At 43.9% G+C, this 26061-nt stretch overlaps 1 protein-coding gene across 5 annotated transcripts in view; it reads left to right on the top strand.

Moving 5' to 3' along the window:
* LOC140463600 (interferon-induced protein with tetratricopeptide repeats 5-like) overlaps nt 1-20584 on the top strand; it is a 91135-nt gene extending 70551 nt beyond the window's left edge. For 3 of the 5 annotated variants that reach the window (XM_072557813.1, XM_072557814.1, XM_072557818.1), the window contains one exon: nt 17910-20584. In XM_072557813.1, coding sequence (XP_072413914.1) covers nt 17910-19347 — 1438 coding nt within the window. In that variant the 3' untranslated portion in view covers nt 19348-20584. Of the gene's footprint in view, nt 1-12317; nt 12382-17909 lie in introns of all 5 variants that reach the window. The other 2 variants (XM_072557816.1, XM_072557817.1) reach the window with 1 other exon arrangement.
* Nucleotides 20585-26061: the final 5477 nt, after the last annotated feature.

Genomic DNA, 26061 nt, shown 5'->3' with positions numbered 1-26061 from the left:
ACCAACTCCCTCTGGGCCATTTATGACTCCAACCAGCAGAGAGTTTGTCCCTGAAACCTGTTCCTTATTTGCTAGGGCGTCTTGATGTCACACTCAGTTGAATGCAGCCTTGATGTCAAAGGCTGTCACTCTCCCCTCCCTTCTGGAATTCAGCTTCTTATCCATGTTTGAACCAAGGCTATAATGAGGTCAGGAGCTGAGTGGCGGAATCCAAACTGGGTGACACTGACCAGGTTATTGCTGAGCAGCTGCTGCTTGATAGCACCTTCCATCTGAGGATAGAGTGTAGATTAATGGTGTGGAAATTGGCTGAGTTGGTTTTGTCCTGCTTTTTGTGTTCAGGACTAAATGGGCAATTTTGCACATTGTCGAGTAGATGCCTTTGTTGTAACTGTACTGGAACAGCTTGGCTAGGGGAGCAACAAATTCTGGAGCACAAGTCTTCAGTACTGTTGCCGGAATGTTGTCAGGGCCCATAGCCTCTGCAGTATCCAGTGCCTCCAACCATTTTCTTTATATCACTTGGAGTGAATTGAATTGTCTGAAGATTGACCTCTGAGATGTTGGAGGCCACAGGATGGGGTCAAGATAGATCATCCACTTGGCACTTCTGGCTGAACATTGTTGTAAATGCTTCAGCCCTATCTTTTGTACTGATGTGTTGGGCACTTCCAGCATTGGGGATGTTTGTGGAGCCTCCTCCTCCAGTGAGTTGTTTAATTGTCCTCCATCATTCATGTCTAGATGTGGCAGGGCTACAGAGCTTAGATTCTCAAAAGAAGAAGCCTTTTAGAGCCAGTCGTCAGGGAGACAAGCCTTTGAGAAGCCCTACCAACCATTCAGGGAAGAAACCTAAATTGAGTATCCAAAAACAGCGAAATATTAGAGGCCTAAAGCAGGCATGATTCCTTAATGGAACGAGGCAAGAAAGTTCAGTGCACATTAAAAAAACCTTTGGCTAAGTAGTACAATTAAAATTTCCAAAACAGTGAGTTAAAAAAAAACTGAATGATTAATTAGTGAAATGTTAACAACAGTATGTTAAATATAATTCTTCAGGTACAAACTTAAAGAAATTTGATGTCAAAAAAAGAAATCATGAATACAACTCAAAGCATCAAAGCTCTTACAGTGAAGTTAGTGATGCGTTTTATTATTTTGATGGTTTTAAGTGACAAATTCAATGTTTCAATCAATAACTAATTAGGTTTGTAGTATCCATCTTTGATATAGTCAAAATAACATTCCATTCATATTGAATAAAAGCGTTTTGAGAAAGTTATTACCCACAGATCTTTGGAAGTCCTTCAACCATCTCAGAAATGAAGAAGAGTTCATTCATCTCTATGAAGAAGACAAATTAGCTTTCTATTCTCGGTTCTCTACTCTTTGGATGACACATGGCCAAAACACAAGTACACGAACACACAGAAAATTTAGATAAACCATTACCTATTGTAACTGTAAGTCAGTGCCTGCTATACCATGTATCTTAGCATTTAGCATTAAGTTATAATAAATAGAGTTACTTTGAAGCCCAGGCCTGAAGATGGTCCTTGGCCTTGCCTTCTCCTTGACCTGTCTGTCTTGAACCCACCACGTAATGTGGCTTCAGACTTCATGATAAAAGAATCACTTCTCCCATGTTCATAGAGTTTGGCATTTAAGTTTGAGCAGATTTCTATTGTGTATCAGTTGTCAACACCTACTGTACTTAATGAGATTATCAAGATTTTTCTTGTCTATTTCTTTAATTTTCTGTCTGAATATTGTGGCTTTCCTTGAGGATGTGGTGGTGAATAAGCTTCTTTATCTGCTGCAGTCCATGTGGTACACCCACAGTGCTGTTAAGAAGGCATTTTTTAGGGTTTTGCCTAAGTGACAGTGAAGGAACAACAATACAGTTCTGATTCAGGGTGGTGTGTGGCTTGGGAGAGTGGAACCTGCAGGTGGTGTTGTTTCCCATGCTACCGCTACCCTTGCAAAAAAGCAGAATATTTATTGAAAGATATGAAACTTATAAATAGTAATTTTTTACTTATTATTTATACTTATCTTACTTCTAAAAAGCTTGTGGGTACTCATACAAGGTGCACAACAGCTTTGCATGGAGTCATACTTTGGTTAAATTAGCAATATAGATGGCATGTTAGTGTCTATTGAAAGTACATCTAGAGTACTGTGTGCAGTTATGTTCTCCATATTTAAGAAAGGATATAATTATGTTGACGGCAGTAATACCATTTCAATTATACTGCCTGTCCTCGTGTTTCTGCCAATGCACAGTCACTTTGCTCTGATCCACAGTAAGGTGTGCCTGCTGTGTGTCCATTCATATCACAGAGCAAAATTTTCAGTTCAAGCAATTTGTTAAGTAGGATTCAGCTCACTCGGTCTCCCATGGTTCAGTGTGACTTTCCTCACCTAATCTTCCACCCTTAACAATTATACAGCTGGGATCCTTGGCAGCCTTCATCTGGAGTCACATGACAGGAGCAGTGGAGGTGTTGGCCACTTCCTGTCAGCGCTGGCCACTTCCTGCCAACACCTTATTTAATGTCTTTCTTCCCCACCACTTCAGACACTACAAGCAAAGAACACTCGCTGTGCTGCTCCACTGTTAACACTGAGGACATGGCCCAGAAAGGAGAGTTTGTACCCCAGTTTGTGAACAGGGCCATGGAGATGCTGATGGATTGGGTGGTGAGGAGGACAGCAGTCCTTTAACCAGCTGACCACCACCATGGAAATAGTTAGCCTGGACCTATATAGCAGTACAGATCAGTAAAGGAAACACAGACCAAGATGCCCAATATTGCAGAAGGAAGGTCAATAATGTTCTGTGCTCTGCAGAGCATGTGACTATATCTTCTCCGTTACCTCACACTCACAGGAGGATTACTCAGTTTCACTTTGCCAGTGCACTCACTAGGACTCATGGATGGGAGCTCTGTATGTATTATCTCTACTCAATAGCTCTCATCCTCCCAGACTACTAGCCCCTCCTGCCCTCTGTGCCTCCCAGAGATAGCTCACCATCTCTCCTGCTCCTCCATCACCTCCATTCGTTTCCATTAGAGTAAATTCCTCCTTTTGTTTCTTGGCAGTAAAAAGTGGGCAATGATGGCAGAATGGTGTTAGGCAAGAGGCTCCTTACTCTTTATAATGAAAACATTTTAGAATTGGCCAGAGAAGAGCACAACTGCCCATATGGGGACGATAGACCTAGTGCTCAACCAACCGTGTAAACTCCACTGTGCCTGTTCTTTGCTGCTCACCAAGTGACCCCAGCCACAGCAATGTCCATGTGAGACATGTGAGAAGATAATAGACTCACAGACATGTACAACATAGAAGAAGTATGTTGATCAACAAAGATCCAATTACACTAATCACATTTTCCAACTCCTTGTGCAAAGTCTTGGAGGCTATGGCAATGCAAGTGAATACCTAGATATTGCTTAAATGTTATCAGAGTTTCTGCCTTTCAGACAGTGCATTCCAGTCTCCCACATTCCAGTCTCCCACCATCCTCTTCTCAACTCTTCCTGTTATTTTTACCCTAAATCTAGGTCCCTTGGTATTGACTGCTGAACATTGGGAAAAAGAATTCCTATCCATCCTAACTATGCCCCTCATAATCCTGTAATGCCTATTAGGTTCCTTTTCAACCTTTCCTGCTGCAAGGGAAACAGTCCCCACCTATCCAACCGTTCCTCATAGCTCAGATCCTGCAACCAAAGCTACATCATGATTAGCCTCCTCTGCACCCTCTCTAATGCAATCACATCAGCCCAATAACATGGTGACCAGACTACATGCAGGTTGAATCAGTCCTTCTTTCCTAGTTTCTACCTAACGCACTAATGTCTGCTTGCAGGATTTCATTTCACTTTTTTCCCATGTCATTGGCAATTCGGCAGTCTTCTGACAGCACTCACAAAATTCCAAGGGTGATTGAAACATTGTGATCAATGTTGACTTTATCTCGACGCTAGTTTTGCTCACAAACCCAAGATATGTTCCATCTCCTCTGCCCTGAAGCTCTTCAGCCACGTCCTGAAACAGACTCGTTACCACAGCCACATCTCCTTCCTCAGCACCTGCCTACAGAACCGACTGACCACGCATGGACTCCGGACTACGTTCAGACCAACACAATTTGGACCCAACCAGGACAACCAGTACCTACAACAAATCCGAAGCCTCCAACAACAGACCTCCCTCCGGATCCTCCGCTCCACCTCACAGCCATGCGCCGCTACCTACATTCCCTGCAGTCAGCCCTGCCCCAGCTCAGGACAACACTCTCCCAGACCTGCAAAGGACCTTTGCTGTTCTTCATCCTCAGAAGAATTCATACACTGAACAAACGTTTTTTTCCTAGCCATATCTACCATCAAAGAAAGTAAGTACAAAAAACTTTCATGTACTCACCCCCACACTCTGGATTCCTCGACCGTTCCTGAACCTTCTGGTGACCTACGGAGCCGCTCGGGCGCCATTGCCCACACGGCCGCTGCAGCCACCACCGCCGTGGTGAACAGCGACGTCACTTCCACCCCCACTGCCACACGGATAACACCTACCATCAACCATGCAACCTCTGCGAGCGCCGCCCAGACAACCGCCTCCACGATCGCCAGGAAGACCATTGCCGACAGATATGCGGCCACCGCAGGATCCACGACGACCGGGACCAGTGCCGTTTCTGCCCAGCGCGCCTCATCCATCCCTGGAGCTGCTATCGCCGCAGCCACTTCCGCACCCAGTGACGTCACTCAGCTGCTCAAGGACCACACCACGTCGATCTCTGCCCCCACGTCGATCTCCGCCCCCCAAGACCAACTCCACCCCCACGGCCTACTCCACCCCCATGACAAACTCCACTCCCAAGCCTAACTCCGCCCCCATTCCCAGCTCCAGCCCCACACCAAGTCCTAGCTCCCAGCCCTGCCGTGTTTTCACCATCCCTCCAGACCTCCCCCTCTCTGAGGATGAACGATCAGTCCTCAACAAAGGCCTCACCTTCATCCCCCTACGTTCCCGGATCAGTGAGTTTAACACGCAGCTAGACGTTGATCAATTCTTCCGCCACCTTCGCCTCCATGCCTACTTCTTCAACCAGGAGTCTCGCCCACCCTTTGACAACCCCTTATCCTGCCTCCAACACACCCCATCCACTTGGACACCCCGTGCTGGAGTCTTACCCGCCCTCGATATCTTCATATCCAACTGCTGCCGCGACATTGACCGCCTCAACCTGTCCACTCCTCTTACCCACTCCAACCTCTCACCCGCAACACGCAGCCCTCCACTCCCTCCGCTCCAACCCCAACCTCACCATCAAACCGGCAGACAAGGGAGGCGCGGTGGTAGTTTGGCGCACCGATCTTTACACCGCTGAAGCTAGATGCCAGCTCGCGTACACCTCCTCCTACTGCCCCCTTGACCATGACCCCACCTCCCACCACCAAACCATCATCTCCCAGACCATCCATAACCTCATCACCTCAGGGGATCTCCCATCCACCGCCTCCAACCTCATAGTCCCACAACCCCGCACCGCCCGTTTCTACCTCCTGCCCAAAATCCACAAACCTGACTGCCCCGGCCGACCCATTGTCTCAGCTTGCTCCTGCCCCACCAAACTCATCTCTGCATACCTCGACACTGTCCTGTCCCCCTTAGTCCAAGAAATCCCCACCTACGTTCGGGACACCACCCATGCCCTCCACCTCCTCTGTGATTTTTGCTTCCCCGGTCCCCAACGCCTTATCTTGACAATGGACATCCGGTCCCTATACACCTCCATCTCCCATCACGAAGGCCTCAAAGCCCTCCGCTTTTTGCTTTCCCGCCGTACCAACCAGTACCCTTCCACTGACACCCTCCTTCAACTGACTGAACTGGTCCTCACTCTGAACAACTTTTCTTTCCAATCCTCCCACTTCCTCCAAACCAAAGGAGTAGCCATGGGCACCCGCATGGGCCCCAGCTATGCCTGCCTCTTCGTAGGATATGTGGAACAGTCCATCTTCCGCAGCTACACTGGCACCACCCCCCACCTTTTCCTCCGCTACATCAATGATTGTATTGGTGTTACCTCGTGCTCCCACAAGGAGGTTGAACAGTTCATCCACTTTAATAACACCTTCCACCCCGACCACAAATTTACCTGGACCATCTCAGACTCCTCCCTCCCCTTCCTAGACCTCTCCATTTCTATCTCGGGCGACCGACTCAACACAGACATTTACTACAAACCAACCGAATCCCACAGCTACCTAGATTACACCTCCTCCCACCCTGCTCCCTGTAAAAACGCCATCCCCTATTCCCAATTCCTTCGCCTCCGCCGCATCTGCTCCCAGGAGGACCAATTCTAATACTGAACAACCCAGATGGCCTCCTTCTTCAAAGACCGCAATTTCCCCTCCAACGTGGTCGACGATACCCTCCACTGCATCTCCTCCACTTCCCGCTCCTCCACCCTTCAACCCCGCCCCTCCAATCCCCACCAGACAAAACCCCACTGGTCCTCACCTTCCACCCCACCAACCTCCGGATACATCGTATCATCCTCTGTCATTTCCGCTACCTCCACCAGGGATATATTCCCCTCCCCACCCCATCAGCGATTTGGAGAGCACGCTCCCTCAGCGACTCCCTCGTCTGGTCCACACACCCCACCAACCCAACCTCCACTCCTGGCACCTTCCCCAGCAACCGCAAGAAGTGCAAACCTTGCGCCCACACCTCCCCCCTCATCTCCCTCCAAGGCCCCAATGGATCCTTCCATATCCGCTGCAAATTCACTAGCACCTCCACACACATCATTTACTGCATCCACTGCACCCGATGTGGTCTCCTCTACATTGGGGAGACAGGCCGCCTACTTGCGGAATGTTTCAGGGAACACCTTTGGGACACCCGCACCAACCAACCCAACCGCCCCGTGGCTGAACACTTTAACTCCCCCTCCCACTCCGCCAAGGACGTGCAGGTCCTTGGCCTCGTCCATCGCCAGACCCTGGCCACACAATGCCTGGAGGAAGAGCGCCTCATCTTCCACCTAGGAACCCTCCAACCACATGGGATGAATGTAGATTTCTCCAGCTTCCTCATTTCCCCTCCCCCCACCTTATCTCAGTCCCAACCCTCGGATTCAGCACCGCCCTCTTGACCTGTAAGCTTCTTCCCGACCTCTTCGCTCCCACCCCCTCTCCGGCCTATCACCCTCATCCTCACCTCCTTCCACCTATCGTATTCCTAGCGCCCCTCCCCCACATCCCCTCCCCCCTACCTTTTATCTCAGCCCGCCTGGCAAACCAGCCTCATTCCTGAAGAAAGGCTTATGCCCGAAACGTCGATTCTCCTGCTCCTCGGATGCTGCCTGGCCTGCTGTGTTTTTCCAGCACCACATTTTTCAACTATTTTCCATCTAGACCAGGAGTCATATTAACCTTTAGTGATGCCAGAATCCTTAACAGTTTTTTATATTGTTACGCCTCACTAGGGTAGCATGCTGGAAACTATTTCACGACCCATCGCAAAATGTTCAAAATTTTATCAAAGTCCACAATTATCTGTTTGACACAGTGAAGTGAAGAGAAAACACAGACCAGCTTTCTGTATTTAATATGGACTGCTATTTATTGTAAATAAGTAGATTCTAGCACATTATGAATGATGATTATGAACTGTTGACATATAACTCTACTAGTTAAGATTATAAAACCTCTTTAAAACAACAAAAACACACATACAGACAAAAAAAGGATGTAGGAGGGAAAAATCTCAGGGAAAATAGTCCAATAGCACCAGTCCTCAGGATGGAAGGGTTCCTTTTGTTTCCTAATCTTGCGGCTCTCAAGGTTTCGTCTTTGGGGTCTTTCATTTCTTCACAGGAGGCACAGAGCAATTGGTTCACAACTTGTAAATAGCTTTCTGCAGCTGGTAGGAGAAAACAATTGGCTTTCTCTAACCTCTGGAGAGAGAAACATTACGAATTGGGTTTTATTATTATGTGCACTCGAGTACAGTGAAAAGTGCACAAAGTCGCCATCTCAGGTTCCAAAATTGAATTTTAAAAGAAAACCATCTACAATTCAAAATCCAGAATTGAGAAAAAAAAGCCAAGAGCAGAAATACAATAAAAAAAATCCTTGAGTTTTATCCCACTCCCTCCAAGGGCCCTTGGAAGCCACTCCCTGAGTCTGTCACTGCTGCTGCGGACACCTGGCACATGCCATTCCCCCCCCCCCCCCCCAGTCCATTGTTGACGTTCTGCTCTCCCCTCGCTGCTGTAAAATGCAAGAACTAAAAGAAAATGAGTAAAAGAGAAAGAAAAAGGAAAGACAGAACCTGATGAGACAGGGCTCAACAGTCCGACTGTCGCGCTGCTACTCTGTCCCCCTCATGTCACCTTCACTGCCAGAAGTTGGCAGCTTTCTTGCTGTAACGTTAACCCCCACAAACTGTTCAACTACCCAGGAGCCAATCAGAGTGTTGTCATCAGGCTGATGACCTTTGGCATCCATGATCAGTCATAATTGTATAAATCAATTAGCTATTTGTTGCCAGCCAATCCTCACCTTGTAAACATGTCTCCAATACCATGACATCTCTTTACACCTTCTCCCAAACAGTTTCAATATTCCTTGGAATGAGGTTCAGTAACTTACTTCTTATAAGTATAGCAATTCCTTTCTTAGTCCATTGTTGTAAACAGAGCATTTCCCGATTCAGTCTGCAATGAGAAGTAAAATAAGCAGATACATTCTTTACAATGTGTGTATTCATTCTATTTGAAATTCTACTCGCCAGCGTTTTCACTGTAACATAAATGTTATCTCCTTCTTTTGCAAGGATAAATGCAATATTCAGTACCTCAGTCACGTCCTCTACAAACAGTGGGGAGGGGGGGGCTCCTTCTGATTGCCTGGGGCAACAGTGGCACTGAGAATCAAGGCTTTGGGGAAGGAGATAAGACCGCCTTATGGAGATAAGACAACCTTGTGTAGGTAAGACCACCTTGTGTAGATAAGACTACCTTATGGAGATAAGATCACCTTATGGAAAAAGACCACCTTGTGGAGGTAAGTCTACCTTATGGAGATTAGGCTTTTGGCTCTGGATGCTTCTCCCTTTATTCTTTGGAGCTAATTAGAGCTTTCACACAATCGGTGTGGAGATAATGCTTCATAATTAGTCTGCTTCTGCTCTTTCCAATGTATGAAGTATGCAAAGTCTCTACTAATTTGCATAGTTTTTACCTGCAGCTCATCCTAAATATGGTCTTGAGCAGCTGCGAACTTTGAGGTTTGTGAAAGGTTAGCACCATTTTAAGTGAGCTGATGTCATTTAATGAGGAGGCAGTCTGTCAGGAAATAGGCGCTGGAATTACTGGCAACTGCAGAGGACAGTACACAGTAACAAGAGAAAGTATGTACGTTCTCTGATACTTCACTGGAGGTCTCTGTGGAGGAGGTGGAGAGGAGCTGAGATATGATCTGTCTACATGAAATCCCATGGAAAACCTTCCGTCGATAGTGGGGCCAGAAAGCACAGGCCATCAATGCCAAGAGTCCACCTCAAGGAACTCTTGAGGTGCAAAATGTTCAATGATATCGTAGGAGTGATACGGTCACTGAATGTATTTTTCATATACCAGAACCTTCCAATTGTACTGCTAGCCTTCCACACATGGTTCAATGCATCCCATTGTCAACAGTCATCTACCAGTCTGAATCAGTTATGAATCAAAATCAATATTCATAGCAGTTCCTCACCTTCACCCAGTAGCACTGCTACAATCCCTGGACTCATATCTCATGCTTGCAATTCAACTTTGACAATTGTGCTCCCAAACAGGTTGTACCATTCTACTTGATTGACTTACCTTTCCCAGTTTTGGATAATTACTTGCACTGTGAGAGCTAACTGGCTCAACTGCTGGCATCTACCTGATTGGAAGTGACAGTGCTCACCAACAGTAGTAAGGCTCTGACTGAGGTTGCGACTAGTGGCAGAGCTGAACTTAGTAAAATGGGAAATGTTACAGATATCACCTATTCAAAACTGCCAGAAGTCTGACACCTTCTTGACTTGTTCTGAAATGTAGGTCTAACAGGAAGAGTTAGGATACCTTACTGAAGCACAGACATCTGATATACTGTGCCTCATTGAGAATTGTCCCCTGAACACTCTGGGTGTGTACGTTCTCCTGAGTGCCCCTTTCCCCACCTTTTTCCTCCCCCTTCTAGCAGCCTGTCCTGCTCTGTCACCTCTCTGCTTGCTCCTTGCCATGCTGCAATCTTTGCCAAATGCATACCAGTGGGCCCAAAGATGGGAGCTGCCCAGAATCATTGAAGAAAAGACTGCGTCCTTCAGCATTGTGCTGCATGACTGCTTGTTGACTTTAACAGCTTTAAAGAACTCTATAAACCATCAAACACCTCCAACCAATCTATCAAAAATTAACCTGAGAAAAACCAATATGCACTTTAAACAGCCATGGGCTCCTTTCCACTGCTAATGTAACAATTTTCTTGAAAAAGAGAATGAGTTTAAAAAAAAGGACAATTAGCTTAACATCTGTTTTGGGTGAAATGTTAAAGTCTCCTTTAAAGGATGTAATAGCAGAGCATTTAGAAATATGTATTGTGATCAAGTGTGGCTCACAAAGAGGATATCATGCCTGACAAACGTATTGCAGGAGTTAACAAGCAGACAAAGGAAACAATAGATACATTTTCATCAGATTTCCACATGGTGTTTGAAAAGATGACAGTTTAAGCTACTTAATAAGATATGAACCCATGTCGTTGGAGGTAGTATGTTAACATGATAGAGGATTGGCTAAGCAATAGCAGATAGAGGTAAGATTTCAGGATGGCAATCTCTAACCGGTGGAGTGCCATGGGGCTCCTGTGATGGGCTGCGATTAATTACAATATGCATTGGATAAGAAAAGTGGATGTACTGTAACAAAGTTTGCAGATGACACAAAAATAGATGGGAAACAAGTGCTGAAAATGACACAGGGAGTCTCAGAGGGGTGTGAGACAGACAGTCACACAAGGCTGGAATCGAACCTGGGACCTTGGTGCTGCAAGGCAGCAGTGCTAACCACTGAGCCACCATGCTGCCCTGGCAGTGCTTATGGGTGGCATGGTGGCTTAGTGGTTAGCACTGCTGCCTCACAGCACCAGGGACTCAGATTCAATTCCACCCTCGGGCGATTGTGTGGAGTTTGGACATTCTCCCTGTGTCTGTGTGGGCTTCCTCCCACAGTCCAAAGATGTGCAGGTCAGGTGAATTGGCCATGCTAAATTGTCCATAGTGTTAGGTGCATTAGTCAGAGGGAAATGGGTCTGGGTGGGTTACTCTTCAGAGGGTTGGTGTGGACCTGTTGGGCTGAAGGGCCTGTTTCCACACTGTAGGGAATCTAACCTAAAAAACAAAAGTTATGGGGGTTTTTTTGCCTCAACCTACTCCATCTGATCTCTAACTGATTTTTCAATTTTTATATGATAATTTCTTTCAGGATGTCTTTTATATTAGCTGATAGTCTTTTGGCATAATCACTTTGACCTCTTTATATCCTTTCTTTCTCATTTTCCCATTGCATTCCCTGCATATTATTTGTTTTTCCAATGAATTCTGCAACTGTCATTTATTGTCAACTCCTTTTCACTTTTACGTTAATCTTTGTTTCCTTTGTCATCCAAAGAGCTGTAACATTGGACATGTATCTTTCCTCATTCTGGGAAGGTTCTTAGTCTAGGATCTGAGGTTTCTCCACCTCCATGGCCTCCCGTTACTCATTACCTGTTCCCCTTCCTAACCTTAGGTTTAATCAAAATGTGGGGGACCCCTTTTCGAATCATAGATACATTTTCAATCTTTCTATCTGACCTTTCTTTGTCTGTCTCCTTTAAACCTACATATATTATGATGCTGACCAACAAAAGATATTCTCCTACTCCAACATCCTTAATTTGCTCTCAATCATTTTCCAGGCTTGAATTCAGCTTTTTTTCTCATTGAACTGAAAATACGAATTCTTCTGTTCCTTTACCCTTTCCTCTATATTTCTATGTTGTGGTAACTGAAGTCTACAACTCTTAATGCTGTACTATTTTTACACTTGACTGAGTTTTGCAGATGATTTTGTTCTCTGCCTCCTCTGTATGTGCATACGCCTTTCAGTTTTCATTCCCAAGTCAGTTCTGCAAATCGTCTGACTAAAGGATGTGTGAAGTATTAAAATAACTTTGAAGAGCTAAACATACTTAGTTCGGTTTTTGCAGCTGATCAGTCAACAGAAGTTAGAGTGAAGAAGCAGCTGGCCCTCCTCATTCTGATCAGCATGAGGTAAGAAGAATATTCTAACTAACAGCGACAGTAAAATTCACATTGTTGATTCACTTTCTCACAGTCAATGGAATATGGAGAGCATTGAGAGACAGCCAAAACATTTGGAGGTTGACTTTTAGATTAGACATTCAATCAAGTGAATGTTTTCTGAGTTCAGTTAGTTAGAGACAATCACAATTTAGACTCAAAATGCTTCACCAATGTTATTTGTTTCAGCTGCATGTGTGCCTGGTAGACTGCAGTGTAATAGTGAATGCGGCAGCTGAGATTTTTATTCACTTAACAATTAGTTCCTAACTCTTTATAAATCATGTAACAAAAATTTAGACCCTTAAAGGTCCAGTTGTTGGGAGAGCAGAGATAGCCCTCAGTATGTACTGTGGGAACTTTTGGAAGTCTCCACACAGAGGCTCCAGGAGAATTAATTACATGGCAAATTTAAAGTTCAGATGACCTATTTGTCTGCTCCCAGGATACCTGAAACAAAACTGTCCCATTCTGGACAGTTTGATAGTTCTAACTGACCTATCTGGGTATTCATGCTGGAAAAGTCAGACAGAAAAAGTCCAACTCTAACTCTTGGGAAAGGACGCAACTAACTCCCTTGACCTCGCACCAATCCCCTCATCCACCCACTCGTTCTTCCTGATTCCCCAAATATCTAAACCAATCCAACTATCTGTCCACCTCAACAAACGGCCAACTCGTGACCCAGAGACGATTTAATGAACCCAGATCTGACAACTCTTCCAAACTCAACCTGTATAAAACCCCTAAATGACCTACTCACATCACCCATCTATCACCCTCAAATCACCTGCCTAACACCTCCCATTGGCAGGTACATCGCTGGTGATACCGCCACTAGAATAGGCAGCAATGGTTTTAAATTTTCTGAACACCCTTCCAGTCACAGCTGACAATATCAGACTGTAGCCACAGAAAGATCTGGTCCAGATAAAACTAAAACAGTTGGTGGTGATGGGGAAAGCGAAAAGGCTCTCACAAGCTGAACTGAAACTTTTTCGGACTTAGAGAGACCAGATCACAGTAGAGGATGATATATTATCATGAAGAGTAAGAGTGATTGTCCTGAGTTAAGGTAACCGCCAGTGTACAAGATAATGTGAGGTATAGATAGAGTTGATAGCCAGAAAGTTTTTCCCGGGGCAGAAACTGTTAACACGAGGGGTCATAGTTTTAAGCTGATTGGTGGAAAGTATAGGGGGGATGTCAGAGGCAGGTTCTTTATGCAGAGAGTTGTGAGAGCATGGAATGCATTGCCAGCAGCAGTTGTGGAAGCGAAGTCATTGGGGATATTTAAGAGACTGCTGGACATGCATATGGTCACAGAAATTTGAGGGTTCATACATTAGGTTTACCTTCCATGAGGATCAATGGTCAGCACAACATCATGGGCTGAAGGGCCTGTTCTGTGCTGTACTGTTCTATGTTCCATGTTCTAGATATATTTGAAGTATTCAAAACCATGGTTTAGATATGGAGCAAATGTTCCCACTTGTGAAAGGATCAGAAATACGAAGGTGCAGTTTGAAGGAAAGGCTACACTTGTTAACATCCAGGAACATGCTCATCAACAGCAATATCTCTCATAAATATTTTTGATCAAGGAGTAAGAAATAACCAATAATTCCCAAATAAGGAAAAACTTCTAATGAAAAAGGATTGTATTGGAAATGAGAACTCGAGTTAAACAAGGTAGAATTTCTATTTGAATTTTTAAAATGTGACTTAATATGCCGTTGGCCATCATCATCAGATCGTTGGTGTCAACCAACTTCCTGTTAAGGTAAATAGTGAAAGAGGCAAACGTGGTGAGGAAACACGTTTTCATTCAGCACGTGATAAGGATGTTGAGTCTGGCGCTGGAAAAGCACAGCAGGTCAGGCAGCATCCGAGGAGCAGGAGAGTCATGTTTCCGGCATAAACTCTTCATCAGGATTCCTGATGCCCGAAACATCGACTCTCCTGCTCCTCAGATGCTGCCTGACCTGCTGTGCTTTTCCAGCACCACTCTCTGGGCTCTGATCTTCAGCATCTGCAGACCTCACTTTCTCCTCAGTGATAAAGATGTGGACTGTCCAAATTGTGATTGTGATGAAGGCAGGTTCAACTGAGGCATTCAAAAGGGAATTTGATGATTACTTTTAAACGTGCAGAGTTACGGACAGGAGTAAACAGAATGGTTTTTGGGGAGTGATAGACTGAGTGGCCTTCCTCTGCACTGTAACAATTCCAGCATTCTGCAATACTGTTGTGGATAGATGTTTTGGAAAAACTGTACATTAGATTTACCTCACATGAGGATCAATGGTCGGCACAACATTGTGGGCTGAAGGGCCTGTTCTGTGCTGTACCATTCTATCTTCTATGTTCTATGTTCTATACAGGCTGAACTCCACTAGGGTCATCCGGAAGTTTCCAGAATTGAAGACATTGGCGAGAAGTCCTGTCTGGTAGCCAAGATTGGATGCGTTGGTACACCAATGCCGAGACTGCCAATGAGGACACAAATTACTGCCAGCAGTACCCAGCCTTCATGGGAATGGCTGGGTAAACCCTTGACACATTGACTATGCAGATGCTTTCATAGGCTCCATGTTCTTAGTCGTTGTGGGCACCCAATCAAAATGGCTAGATGTGCATAGAGTTCATTTATCAAACATGGGGGTGATGATAGATAAACTGCACAAATCATTTGCAGTACACTGACTCCCAGAAGTGTTGGTCACAGGTAACAGACCATCATTTAACAACAAGAAATTTGAGTATTTCCTAAAGCTGAATGGCATTTGGCATGTGAGGACAGTTCCATACTATCTACCGTCCAATGGTCTGGCAGAAAGAGCAGTCCATACTTTGAAGGCAAGCTTAAAGAAACTGCCTGCAGCTTCGCCAAATACCAAACTGTCCCAGTTCCTATTTGACTATTGGACCACGCCTCATGGAATTCCAGGGCTAGCTCCAGCAGGGTTATTAATGGGGAGAAGACTCAGCACCAGGTTAAATCTGATCTTCCCGGGCCAGGGGGTGTGAGGCTGAATAGCACCTGGAATACCAATGTTGGATGCGAGACTCTGCTAAGTGAGAGAGATTGTTTACTTTAGGGGAATACATTTTTTTATAGAAACCACAGGAATGCCCCTGCATGGGGTGGAGGTAAGGCCAATGCAAGGTCAGGTGCCATGACATGTAAAGTTCCGGTTGGTGCGATGGTCCTGAACTAGTATGTGGACCATATGAAAGCTGCAAACTTGCACACTTCCTCTTTGACCGCTTTTCCGCCTGTCCTGGACCCCGCGGGTTCTCTCTTTCCGTCAGTTGTTGAAGATACCTCAGAATCTGGGATGGACGTGGCAGATGTCATCACCTTGATGCCTAGAGAGGAGACTGAATTTCTTCCAGAGTTAAAAATTACACAACACCAGGTTATAGTCCAACAGGTTTAATTGGAAGCACTAGCTTTCAGAGTGTCGCTTCTTCATCAGGTGGTTGTAGAGGACACAATTGTAAGACACAGAATTTATCACAGAATTTATTTTGCTATAAATTCTGTGTCTTACAATTGTTAACGTTGTACACCCCAGTCCAACACCAGCATCTCCAATCAGAATTTCTTCCACGATGCCCCTGGTGCAACAGGCAAGCTTGTGTGTGTTACATGCTGCCTATATCAGAGGCAGAGTTGGAGAAACCTGACCTAGTGCTCAAACACCCCAGGAGGAGCTACAAAAAAACAGAACTGGCCTATGTCCTCAGACTCAGAAGAGGAGGGATGTAGTGACTGTAGCGAGCTCAGCCTGATGGACGTCATAGAATATGTGTTCCCTGTTTGGATCAGGTTAATAGCCACAATCAGGGAGTCCAGGCTGACAGATAGGAACCTGCCTTCATTGTTCAGTCCTTTGAGTTTCGGAGTTGAGAAGTCATGTTGAGGTTGTACAGGACATTGGTGAGGCATATTCAAGAATATAATGTCCAGTTCTGGTCGCCCAGTTATAGGAAGAATATTGCTAAGCTGGAGAGGGTTCAGAAGAGATTTATCAGGGTGTTGGAGATTATAAAGGTTTGAAGTTATAAAGAAAGGCTGGAAAGTCTGGGACTTTTTTGACTGGAGAATAGGAAATTGAGAGGCGGTCTTATAAAAGTTTATAAAATAACGAGGGGTATAGATAGAGTTAATAGTAGATGCCATTTCCCTAGGAAAGGGTATTTCAAGACTAGGGAGCACTCCTTTAAGAAGAGAAGAGAGAGATTTAAAAAATACATAAGGGGCAAATATTTTACATGGGGTCATGTGTGCAATGAACTTCCTGAGCAAGTGGCTACAGGTAAAGTTACAACATTTAAAAGACATTTGGATAAGTACATGAATAGTAAAGGTTTGGAGGGAAATGGGCCAGGAGCAGGCAGGTGGGACTAGTTTAGTTTGGAACTATGTTCAGTATGGACTGGTTGGACCGAATGGTCTGTTTCCGTGCTGTGTAACTCTACGGTTCCTTGAAAGTGAAGTCACAGGTAGATAGGAGAGTGAAGAAGGTGTTTGGTATGCTTTCCTTTAATGGACAGCACACTGAGTATTGGAGTTGGGAGATCAAGTTGTACCTGTACAGGACATTGATTAGGCCACTTCTGGAATATTGTGTGAATTCTGGTCTCTCTCCTCGAATGCCAATCCTAGACGCAAGACTCTAGGGCAACACAGTGGCTCAGGGGTTAGCACTGCTGCCTCACAGCACCAGGGACCCAGATTCGATTCCTGCCTCGGGTGACTGACTGTGTGGAGTTTGCACATTCTCCCCGTGCCTATGAGCTTCCTCCGGGGGTGCTCCAGTTTCCTCCCACAATCCAAAGATTTGCAAGTCAGGTGAATTGGCCATGCTAAATTGCCCATAGTGTTGTGGGATACGTAGGTTAGGTGTCTTCATCAGGGGAAATGTTGAGTGATAGGGGAATGGGTCTAAGTGGATCTTCCAGCAGGATCTTTGATCTGAGGTGGCAATGCTTATGTTATCCCATTAGGTGTAAATATTGTGGTATTGAAGAATCCAGCAGATTTTCTTTCAGTTAACTTATAGGCACAATGATTGCACAAGATCATAATTAACAGGACTGATATTTAAATATTAGATGAGAATAGAGCAATATGCTTCCAGTAGGGTGACATGCTTCAAGTAATCCGAGGTAAAATGGATTCTGAGATCTTATTATTCTCAGGCTACATGCTATGATGCTGTGATAATATCATGAGCAAATCTCTTAAAGGTATACTGACCAAACTGTCTGTGAGACCTTACACAACAGCACAGCACAGCACAAGCTTCACAGGTCGGTTGGACTTTTTGTGTCATATTTGGCTTCAGTTTCTGATTATTATTCATGCTGTGGAATACTTTTGAGCTATAATCAGCTATTCAGGTTTTCTCTGTTAGCTGGCCTGCAATTATTTCACAAGCGCCAAATGCTTAATAAAACCAATAAATCTTTCCACCTGTTTCTTACAGTGACACCGCAAAGGATTCTCTGAAAGAGAAACTGCTTCAGCTACAATGTCACTTCACGTGGACCCTGCAAGTAGAGGATGAGGAGTGGGATGATTTGCAGGAACGATTAAATTATACAATTGAGGCTGACATTGTGCAATATAAAGTCATGCCTTACAATCTACTTACTTTTGTCAACTGTGTACGAGGTAAACATGAGGAGGCATTCAATAATTTGTGGGAAGCTGAGGAGATTCTGAGGAAGGATCACAAGTCGAATGTTGAAAAGTGGAGCATCGTCACCTACGGAAATGCAGCCTGGGTCTATTACCACGTGGGAGAAATGGCAGAGGCTCAGGCCTACCTCAACAAGCTGGAGAGGATCTGCCAACAGTTCCCTGATGCCTCTCGCTTTACAGCAATGACCCCTGAAGTATACGGGGAGAAGGGTTGGTCCCTGTTGAGATTTGGCTGGAAATATTATGAAGAGGCAAATGAGTGTATTGAGAAGGCTCTGGAAGCAGATCCTGATAACATTGAGTGGAATACAGCTCACGCAATCTCTCTGTTCCGAATTAAAGAAAATATTGAAGTCCCTCAGTGTCCTGAGCACTGCAAAGTAGTGAAACAGTTACATCGGGCATTGGAACTGAACCCAAAGGACTCTTTTCTCAAGGTCACGCTGGCTCTAAGACTACAATATTTCAAACAGAAAGAGGAATCTGACAGATTGTTAGAAGATGTGCTCCTGAATTCTCCTGATGATCCCTATTTAATTCAATATGCGGCCAAAGCTTTAAGAATGGAAGGATCTGTTGAACAATCCCTCGAGATGTTGAAAAAGGCACTGATGTTAAGACCAAACTCTGGACTCCTTCACCATCAGATCGGTTTATGCTACAAGAAACTGTTTACACTGAAGAAAACACCTTATAAATATAACGCTTATGAGGAAAGGAAAAAACTGATTGAACTTTGCAAATATCATTTCCAAACAGCCTATGATCAGAAACCCTCACTTGTAACTGCAATCCTTGATCTGGCAGAACTCTTTGCAGAATGCAAAGATTATTCCAAAGCTGATGAGATCTACGAAAACCAGCTCAGAAATAAAGATTGCAACCGTATAAACAGACAGCTAATTCATTGGAAATATGGATTGCACCAGTTAAAAAGGAACAGATTCTTGCATACTGCCATTTATCACTTCAAGGAATGTCTGAAGCTCAAAGTGAAGGGCAAGGTGGATATTCACTGTCAAGCAAAATTGAAAGAAATTGCTGAAGAACGATTGAATGAATATTCAAGAGACAGTGTCGCCTTTGGTATATTGGGACTATTACATCAACTGGATGGCAAGAAATCCAAAGCCATTGAATTCTTTCAGCGAGCCCTGGAGTGCGATTATGACAATGAAGAATTTCAAAGTGCTCTCAGTGAACTAAAGGAGTCTGCATAGGAAAATGATAAAATATATCTCTGATGTTTCTGGGAAATTGATTCCCATTTTTGGTGTGTGGCTTTGAGATAAATAGTTTTAAGATTAGCTGGCAGACCCATTCCACCAGACAGAAATGGGCAGCCAGTGTAAATAAGAAAAGGTCCTATGTACAGAGGTTTCCCAGGCTTCTCACCATTATAAAAAGCAACAGAGCATCTCTCCTCCATTCCCGCTCACTGTGTGGGGAGGCCAGCAACATCGTGGAGGTAGCCTCCTTGTACAATTGTCCACGGAGCCAATTGGAACTGGAGGCTCCATGTGCTAAAGTGAGGGTCAGAGCAGAGAAGGTTACCTACAAATCCCAATGGGCCTTCAGGAGGACCCGGATTGCTCGGCCTCTCTGCTTTTATATCTTTGACTTTGCTCCATGTTAAGGTGCCCTCTCAGTCTCTGAGACCCAACCTGTCTCCATATTGCTCAGCTCACTCAATGAGATTTCAATGCTACTGGCTGTCTGGTTAGTAACAACCATGTCCACCTGCAATTCTAATCTGATGGTGAGGACGCATTCGGGCAATTCTCAATTAGAACCAGGAACATTGCTCAATCTGTCCCCTGACCCGCAGTATGAACTCAGGATCCCTATATGAGCCTGACGCTGGCGACCCCTAGCCCAGTATAATATCCTGACCATTCATCAGTGTCACTTTGCCATTCATGTACTCTGTCATTCTTTATTTGTTCAGGCAATCGTAATTGTAACCATAATTTTGGGAGTGAACAACTTTTGCACTAATGATATTAACTCATTTCAGTGACTGAAACCGAAAAGATCATGGTTAATGTTGTATTTTTGACTCTTAAAACAAATGTACCAAACATGATGACAGTGATTGGTAAACAAAATGATGATTATTGAAGAACAATAGAAATCCAGAAGAGTTCTTTATTTACTGTCATCAGTTCTAATGAACGCACCATATGGTAACTTGTGTCATTCCTGTGATTATGTATAACAAACTATTTGCATATTTAGCAATATATTAGTCAGTATATCTACAGCACAAAACACATTCCCCTTTCCCTAAATAGAACAATTTAGATAAATTATAACCTATTTACAAATAGAATAAGAAAATTGTCTTTTATTTACAAATGTATTATCACCTTCATTAATTGCGCAAGTTTCTCTGAAAGTGTAGGTGGCGTGCTGACCCAACCTAATCTGGTAATAGTGAAACTTTGCTGAGATTTGTGCTTGTCAACTCTTTCCTGTAGATGCTATCTTGTTCTTGAATCTTATTCTCACTCTTTCCTGACACTGCAGGAGTGTTGGAGAGTCATTGAGTCATGAAGCACAGAAGAGGCCCCTTGGCCCAATGAGTCCATACCTCCCTATCTACGCTAATGCCACTCTCCAGCACTTGCCCCATATCCTTGAATGTTGTGCCATTTCAAGTGTTCATCTACACATCTTTTAAAAGCTGTGAGGTTTCCCAAATCAACTGTCCTCTTAGTCAGTGTATTCCAGATTCTCAACAACCTCTGGGTGAAAAACAAAACTTTTCCTCAGGTCCTCTCTAAACCTCCTGCCTTTCACCTTAAAATTATGCCCCTTGTTATACAGGGTCTTGGTGAGGCCACACCTTGACTATTGTGGGCAATTTTGGTTTCCTAGTCCGAGCAAGGGAGGGAGTCCAGTAAAGGTTCACTCGACTGATTCCTGGATGACAGAACAGAATATGAAGAGAGATTGGATACTACTGGAAGGATGTTGTGAATCTTGAAAGGGTTCAGAAAAGGTTTACAAGGATATTGCCAGAGTTGGAGGATGTGAGCTATAGGGAGAGGCTGAAAAGGCTGGGGCTGTTTTCCCTGGAGGGTCGGAGGCTGAAGACTGACCTTATAGAGGTTTGTAAAATTATGAGGGGCATGGATAGGGTAAATAGACAAAGTCTTTTCCCTGGGGTCGGGGAGTCCAGAACTATTGGGCATAGGTTTAGGGTGAGAGGGGAAAGATATAAAAGAGACCTAAGGGGCATCCTTTTTACACAGAGGGTGGTGCATCTATGGAATGAGCTGCCAGAGGAAGTGGTGGAGGCTGGTACGATTGCAACATTTAAGAGGCATCTGATGGCTATATGAATAGGAAGGGTTTGGAGGGATATGGGCCTGGTGCTGGCAGGTGGGACTAGATTGGGTTGGGATATCTGGTGGGCATGGATGGGTTGGACTGAGAAAGAAGAAGAGATTGAGAAAATTGGTCCAAACATGGGTGTCATAGTCCTGGTGCAGGGTGCTTGCTAAGTGGTGAGGTTTCCTGAGATAATGAGGACATGCACGGTTAGAGGTGTGAGAGTTAGGGGTGGGTGAGAGAAGATGTTACAGGTAAATGCGAGAATGACAGAGCATGAGCCTTGTTGGGAGGTGGGTGCAGTAGCAGAGATAGAGTGAGGGTGAGACAGCAGGGAGGTCATTGGCCTTTTTTACAGCACTGCTGGCTGTTTGTCCACACTCTGGGGAAGACACTGATCAGGTGGTGACTGGTGGCATGGCCTTATCTGCTGCTCCTCCAGGAAGAGGCTGACCCACTTTCTCACCACCGGCTTAACCAGAGCCCCCAGACCCCTGTCAGAGAATCATAGTGCCACCTTTGTCTTTCCCAGCATGTTCCCAATCTGTCCCTTGACCCATCATGGCAACTTTGGAATACCAGCTTTCATCTCGATGCATAGGGCCTTTTAAAGGTGGTGTGGGCACCAGGGATACAGTTAAAAAAGCTCCCTCCAGAAAACTCAACACAAACTGCATTTAATCAACAAAAAGAAAAGATTCAACTCAGAGTAAGGTAAGGAATGGTTGGAGACTGGGGATAGTCCATAGCTTGCCTTCTTCTTCAGATGGAAAATGGACTGGGGAAGTGGAGGAAAACCTGGGAACAGTTCTTTCCCACTTTGGCTAGAAAGTAGGATACCACTATCACAGACCACTGAGATTAACTCTAAATGCCAAACATTCATTCCTCTCTGGGATCTGTGAACCACCTTGAACTCTTATTGATTGGATCCTTTTCTTGCCTGTTTAGCTCATACATTCCACATCTAAACTACTCATACCTAAACTACTGCTTCTTCATAAACACAGTAAGCATATGCGACTACCTGTCTTAGACATTTGTGTCTCCTGAACCCCATACTTACTGCAATGATTGCCACCCATGGGGCAGCACGGTGACTCAGTGGTTAGCACTGCTGCCTCACAGCCGCCACAGACCCGGGTTTGATCCCTGCCTCGGGTGACAGTGTGTGTGTGTGGAGTTTGCACATTCTCCCTCTCTCTGTGTGGGTTTTCTCTGGGTGCTCTGGTTTCCTCCCACAATTCCAAGATGTGCAGATCAGGCGAATCGGCCATGATAAATTGTACATAATGTTAGGTGCATTGGTCTGGGTTGGTTGCTCTTTGGCGTGGCCTTGTTGGGCTGAAGGGAATCTAATCTTGTAAGGTGAATTTAGGCTGCTGATTGACTCTGCTTATACGTTCAAGTTTTTCACCAGATACATTTCCTCAAATGGGAATTAAAGAAGGATAAACTCTTTATTTCACTGGATAAAATCAATATTCATAAAATGGGAAAAACTGTTTTATACTCAGTTTCACTTTTTCACAAAAAGCATCAAGTACAGAAAAACATAAGAAACAGTATTTGATTATCTCTGCCGAAAGCCATTTTTTAATCATGAGTCCATTTGCAAACAGTTAATTTGTTAGTTTAGAGGGGACACTTAATGCTCTGATTACCAATTCATTAAATTCACTTTTTTTTTCAATAAATTATTCTTCTGCGTTAACATTATTTGCAAACTGAGTTTCAATTTTTCCTTTACTTAGACGATGATTGATTAAACCAATTTATAACAGACATATAAAAGCAAAATACTGTGGATGCTGGAAATCTGAAACAAAACAACAGTTAGAAGAAACTCAGCAGGTCTGGCAGCATCTGTTCAGAGAGAAACAGAGTTATTGCTTTGTGTCCGATATGACAGGTGGGATGGTGGCCCAGTGGGGGGCTGCCTCACAGAGCCAGGGACCTGGATTTGACTCCATCCCTGGGAGACTGCCTGTGTGCAGTTTGCACACTGCTCATGTGGTCTGGGTTTCCTTCCACAGCACAAAGATGTGCAGGTTAGGTGGTTTGGCCATGCTAAATTGTCCATCGTGTCCTGGATTGTGTAGGCTAGGTGGATTAATAATGGTACACGTGGGGATATGGCAGTAGGGTAGGGGGCTGGGTCAGCATGGGATGCCCTTCAGAGGGTTGGTATGGACTCAATGGGCTTCCAGACCATAGGGAATCTGTGACCTATGATTTGTGCTCAGGTCACCATCATCCCCTTTTAGATATTTTCACACAGAGACATTATGATACATGTTTAGGACTTGAGCCTGGACCTTCTGGCCAGAGATAGGTACACTACCACAGTGCCGTAAAGAGTTTTTTCAGAAAACTTTCCTTTTGTTCTCTGTCTGTTATAGTTCCCTGTTCATGAAGTTGATAAACAGTGCCACCTTGTGACTAGATAGAATCACATTATCATTAGAAGACAATACAGTTGCAAAAACCCACTTGCCTATTTCAAGCGGCAAATAAAAACAATCCTGAATAAAAGGCTTTAATCAAAACCATTGTTTCAGGGTGATCACATTGCAATAGTCATACCAGTGACTGCACTTCACTCAGTGGTGACCTGACACCATGAAAGATGCCTCATATAAATGTAATTGTGTTTTTTTATTTAATTGAATAAATAGCAGCACAAACAGAAAAAAGATAACAGATAAGCTGAGCATGATAAAAACAGTGCAATAAAAGATGATGTTTGAAAGTTGACAATGCTCTGGAGTTACCTGGTCTGGATGGATTGCATATCAAGTTGATGAGGGAAGTGAGCTTGGAGACAGTGGAGACACTTCCTGAACCCTCCAACTCACCTTACACAGGAGAGTGGCTCCAGAGAACTGGTGGATTAGAAATGTCACAGCAATGTTCCAAAAAAAGGAGAGAATGATAAACCACAACAATCCAGCATCCAGCCTAACCTCAGTGTCTGTGAAACTTTACAGATAATAATTTTCACTCAGAAAAATATATCAATTAATAAGTGACAGACAATATGGATTTATTAAAGGAAAACATGTCTGACCAACTTGATTGATGTAAAGGACAGAAGCACATAAAGATGGACTTTTAATAGGTGCTTGTTACAAACCACATAGATTTGTTCGCAAATTTGAAAGAGCAAGACGGATGAAACAGTGGCTGTTTGGCTGCAAAATTGACTAGACAACAGAGCAAAGTGGTGACTGTTGTTCTTCAGACTGAAACCCAATGTATTGTTGAGTGGAGTCTGGGATCCTTGCACCGATGAACACAATAATGTAATTGTAAACCTTTGGAGAACTGAGGAGAGGAGAAATGAGAGTGGATGAATTCAATACCAAATAAACTTTAGAGAGAGATATATAAAGAGAGAGAAAGAACAATTGATTTAAAGGAGAATAAAAAAAAGAAGAGAACCATTTATAGTAACAGGAAACGTTTGACATATTTGAATTCTCCAATAACATTCCCCAAAGGAACATGACTCCAATAATTATAACTGGTCACTTCCTTGATGAGACAATGAGCAATCAAGACCAATTCTCACATTATTAAAACTGCACTTACACTGTCAACCATTAGATTTGATTTTCTGTGGCAAAATTAATTTGCAAGTGCAACAAATTAGAAACCCGTTGTGAGGTTAAGTGTACATTGCTGTTTTCAAAAATACTTGAACCAATTCTGGAAATTTGCCATTCACAGACCATCCAAAGGTTACAATACCAGTGGGTTTCAACAACCACACTGGGAAAAGTAACAGGATCATACAGAGAATGGAGTAAAAGTTGGGAGTTATTGAGAGAAGTACCTTCTTTAAATCTTCTTTGTAACCCATGAAATTGATGTTAAACATGTAAGGAAATTGGTAAACTGGAGACTTTTTCTTCTGTTATGCATTAAACCCAAATTTTCATTCTTAAAATTTAAGTAGCAGACAAAGTGGGGAGAGATCCTCCACAACTGATTTTTCTGTGTGTGATAGCCTGCAATGTAATAGCTGACTCATCTGAACCTGATAAGGCACAGATCATAGAGGTTAGTGGTCATTAAACTCATTTCAAACATGATATTGGCTTGAGTGTTCCTGTATTATGCATGAAAACCCAATTTTTGAGGAAAATGGAATCACACCCTTCTCATTTAATCTCATGAAGTGGATGGAGCATCTCCAAAAACCAAAGAGATGCCAAAACTGCCCTTGTGGCTTTCCAGAAAAGGAATACATTGTGCATAATCAGCAGGATTTCTTGATGAGCAAAAAGGCTTCTTTTTTTTTCACTCTGAACCTCCTTCCCTGAGTTCACAGAGAGCAAATGTAGCTTCTAGAAACAATTACTCTGAAATATTCCTAAATTTCAGCAAATGTTTATCAGAATATAATCTTAGGTTATAATATAATGTGCCTAAACCTGTATAGACCTAGGAAAATTCCTCATTCTTTAATATGAGAAGCAAGCAAAAGTAATTACAGAAGTTGTCCAAAATGGGTGTCATTTCACAAGTGGCACGTCAAAGGATTGGTATTCAGGCATGGTCATTGTACCAAAACCTGATGGTTCTATCAGAAT

The sequence above is a fragment of the Chiloscyllium punctatum genome, chromosome 38 (assembly GCF_047496795.1).
Source record: "Chiloscyllium punctatum isolate Juve2018m chromosome 38, sChiPun1.3, whole genome shotgun sequence".
NCBI lineage: Eukaryota > Metazoa > Chordata > Chondrichthyes > Orectolobiformes > Hemiscylliidae > Chiloscyllium > Chiloscyllium punctatum.
The sequence above is the reverse complement of the archived record's forward strand: the minus strand, read 5'-3'. Positions and strand labels throughout refer to the sequence as shown.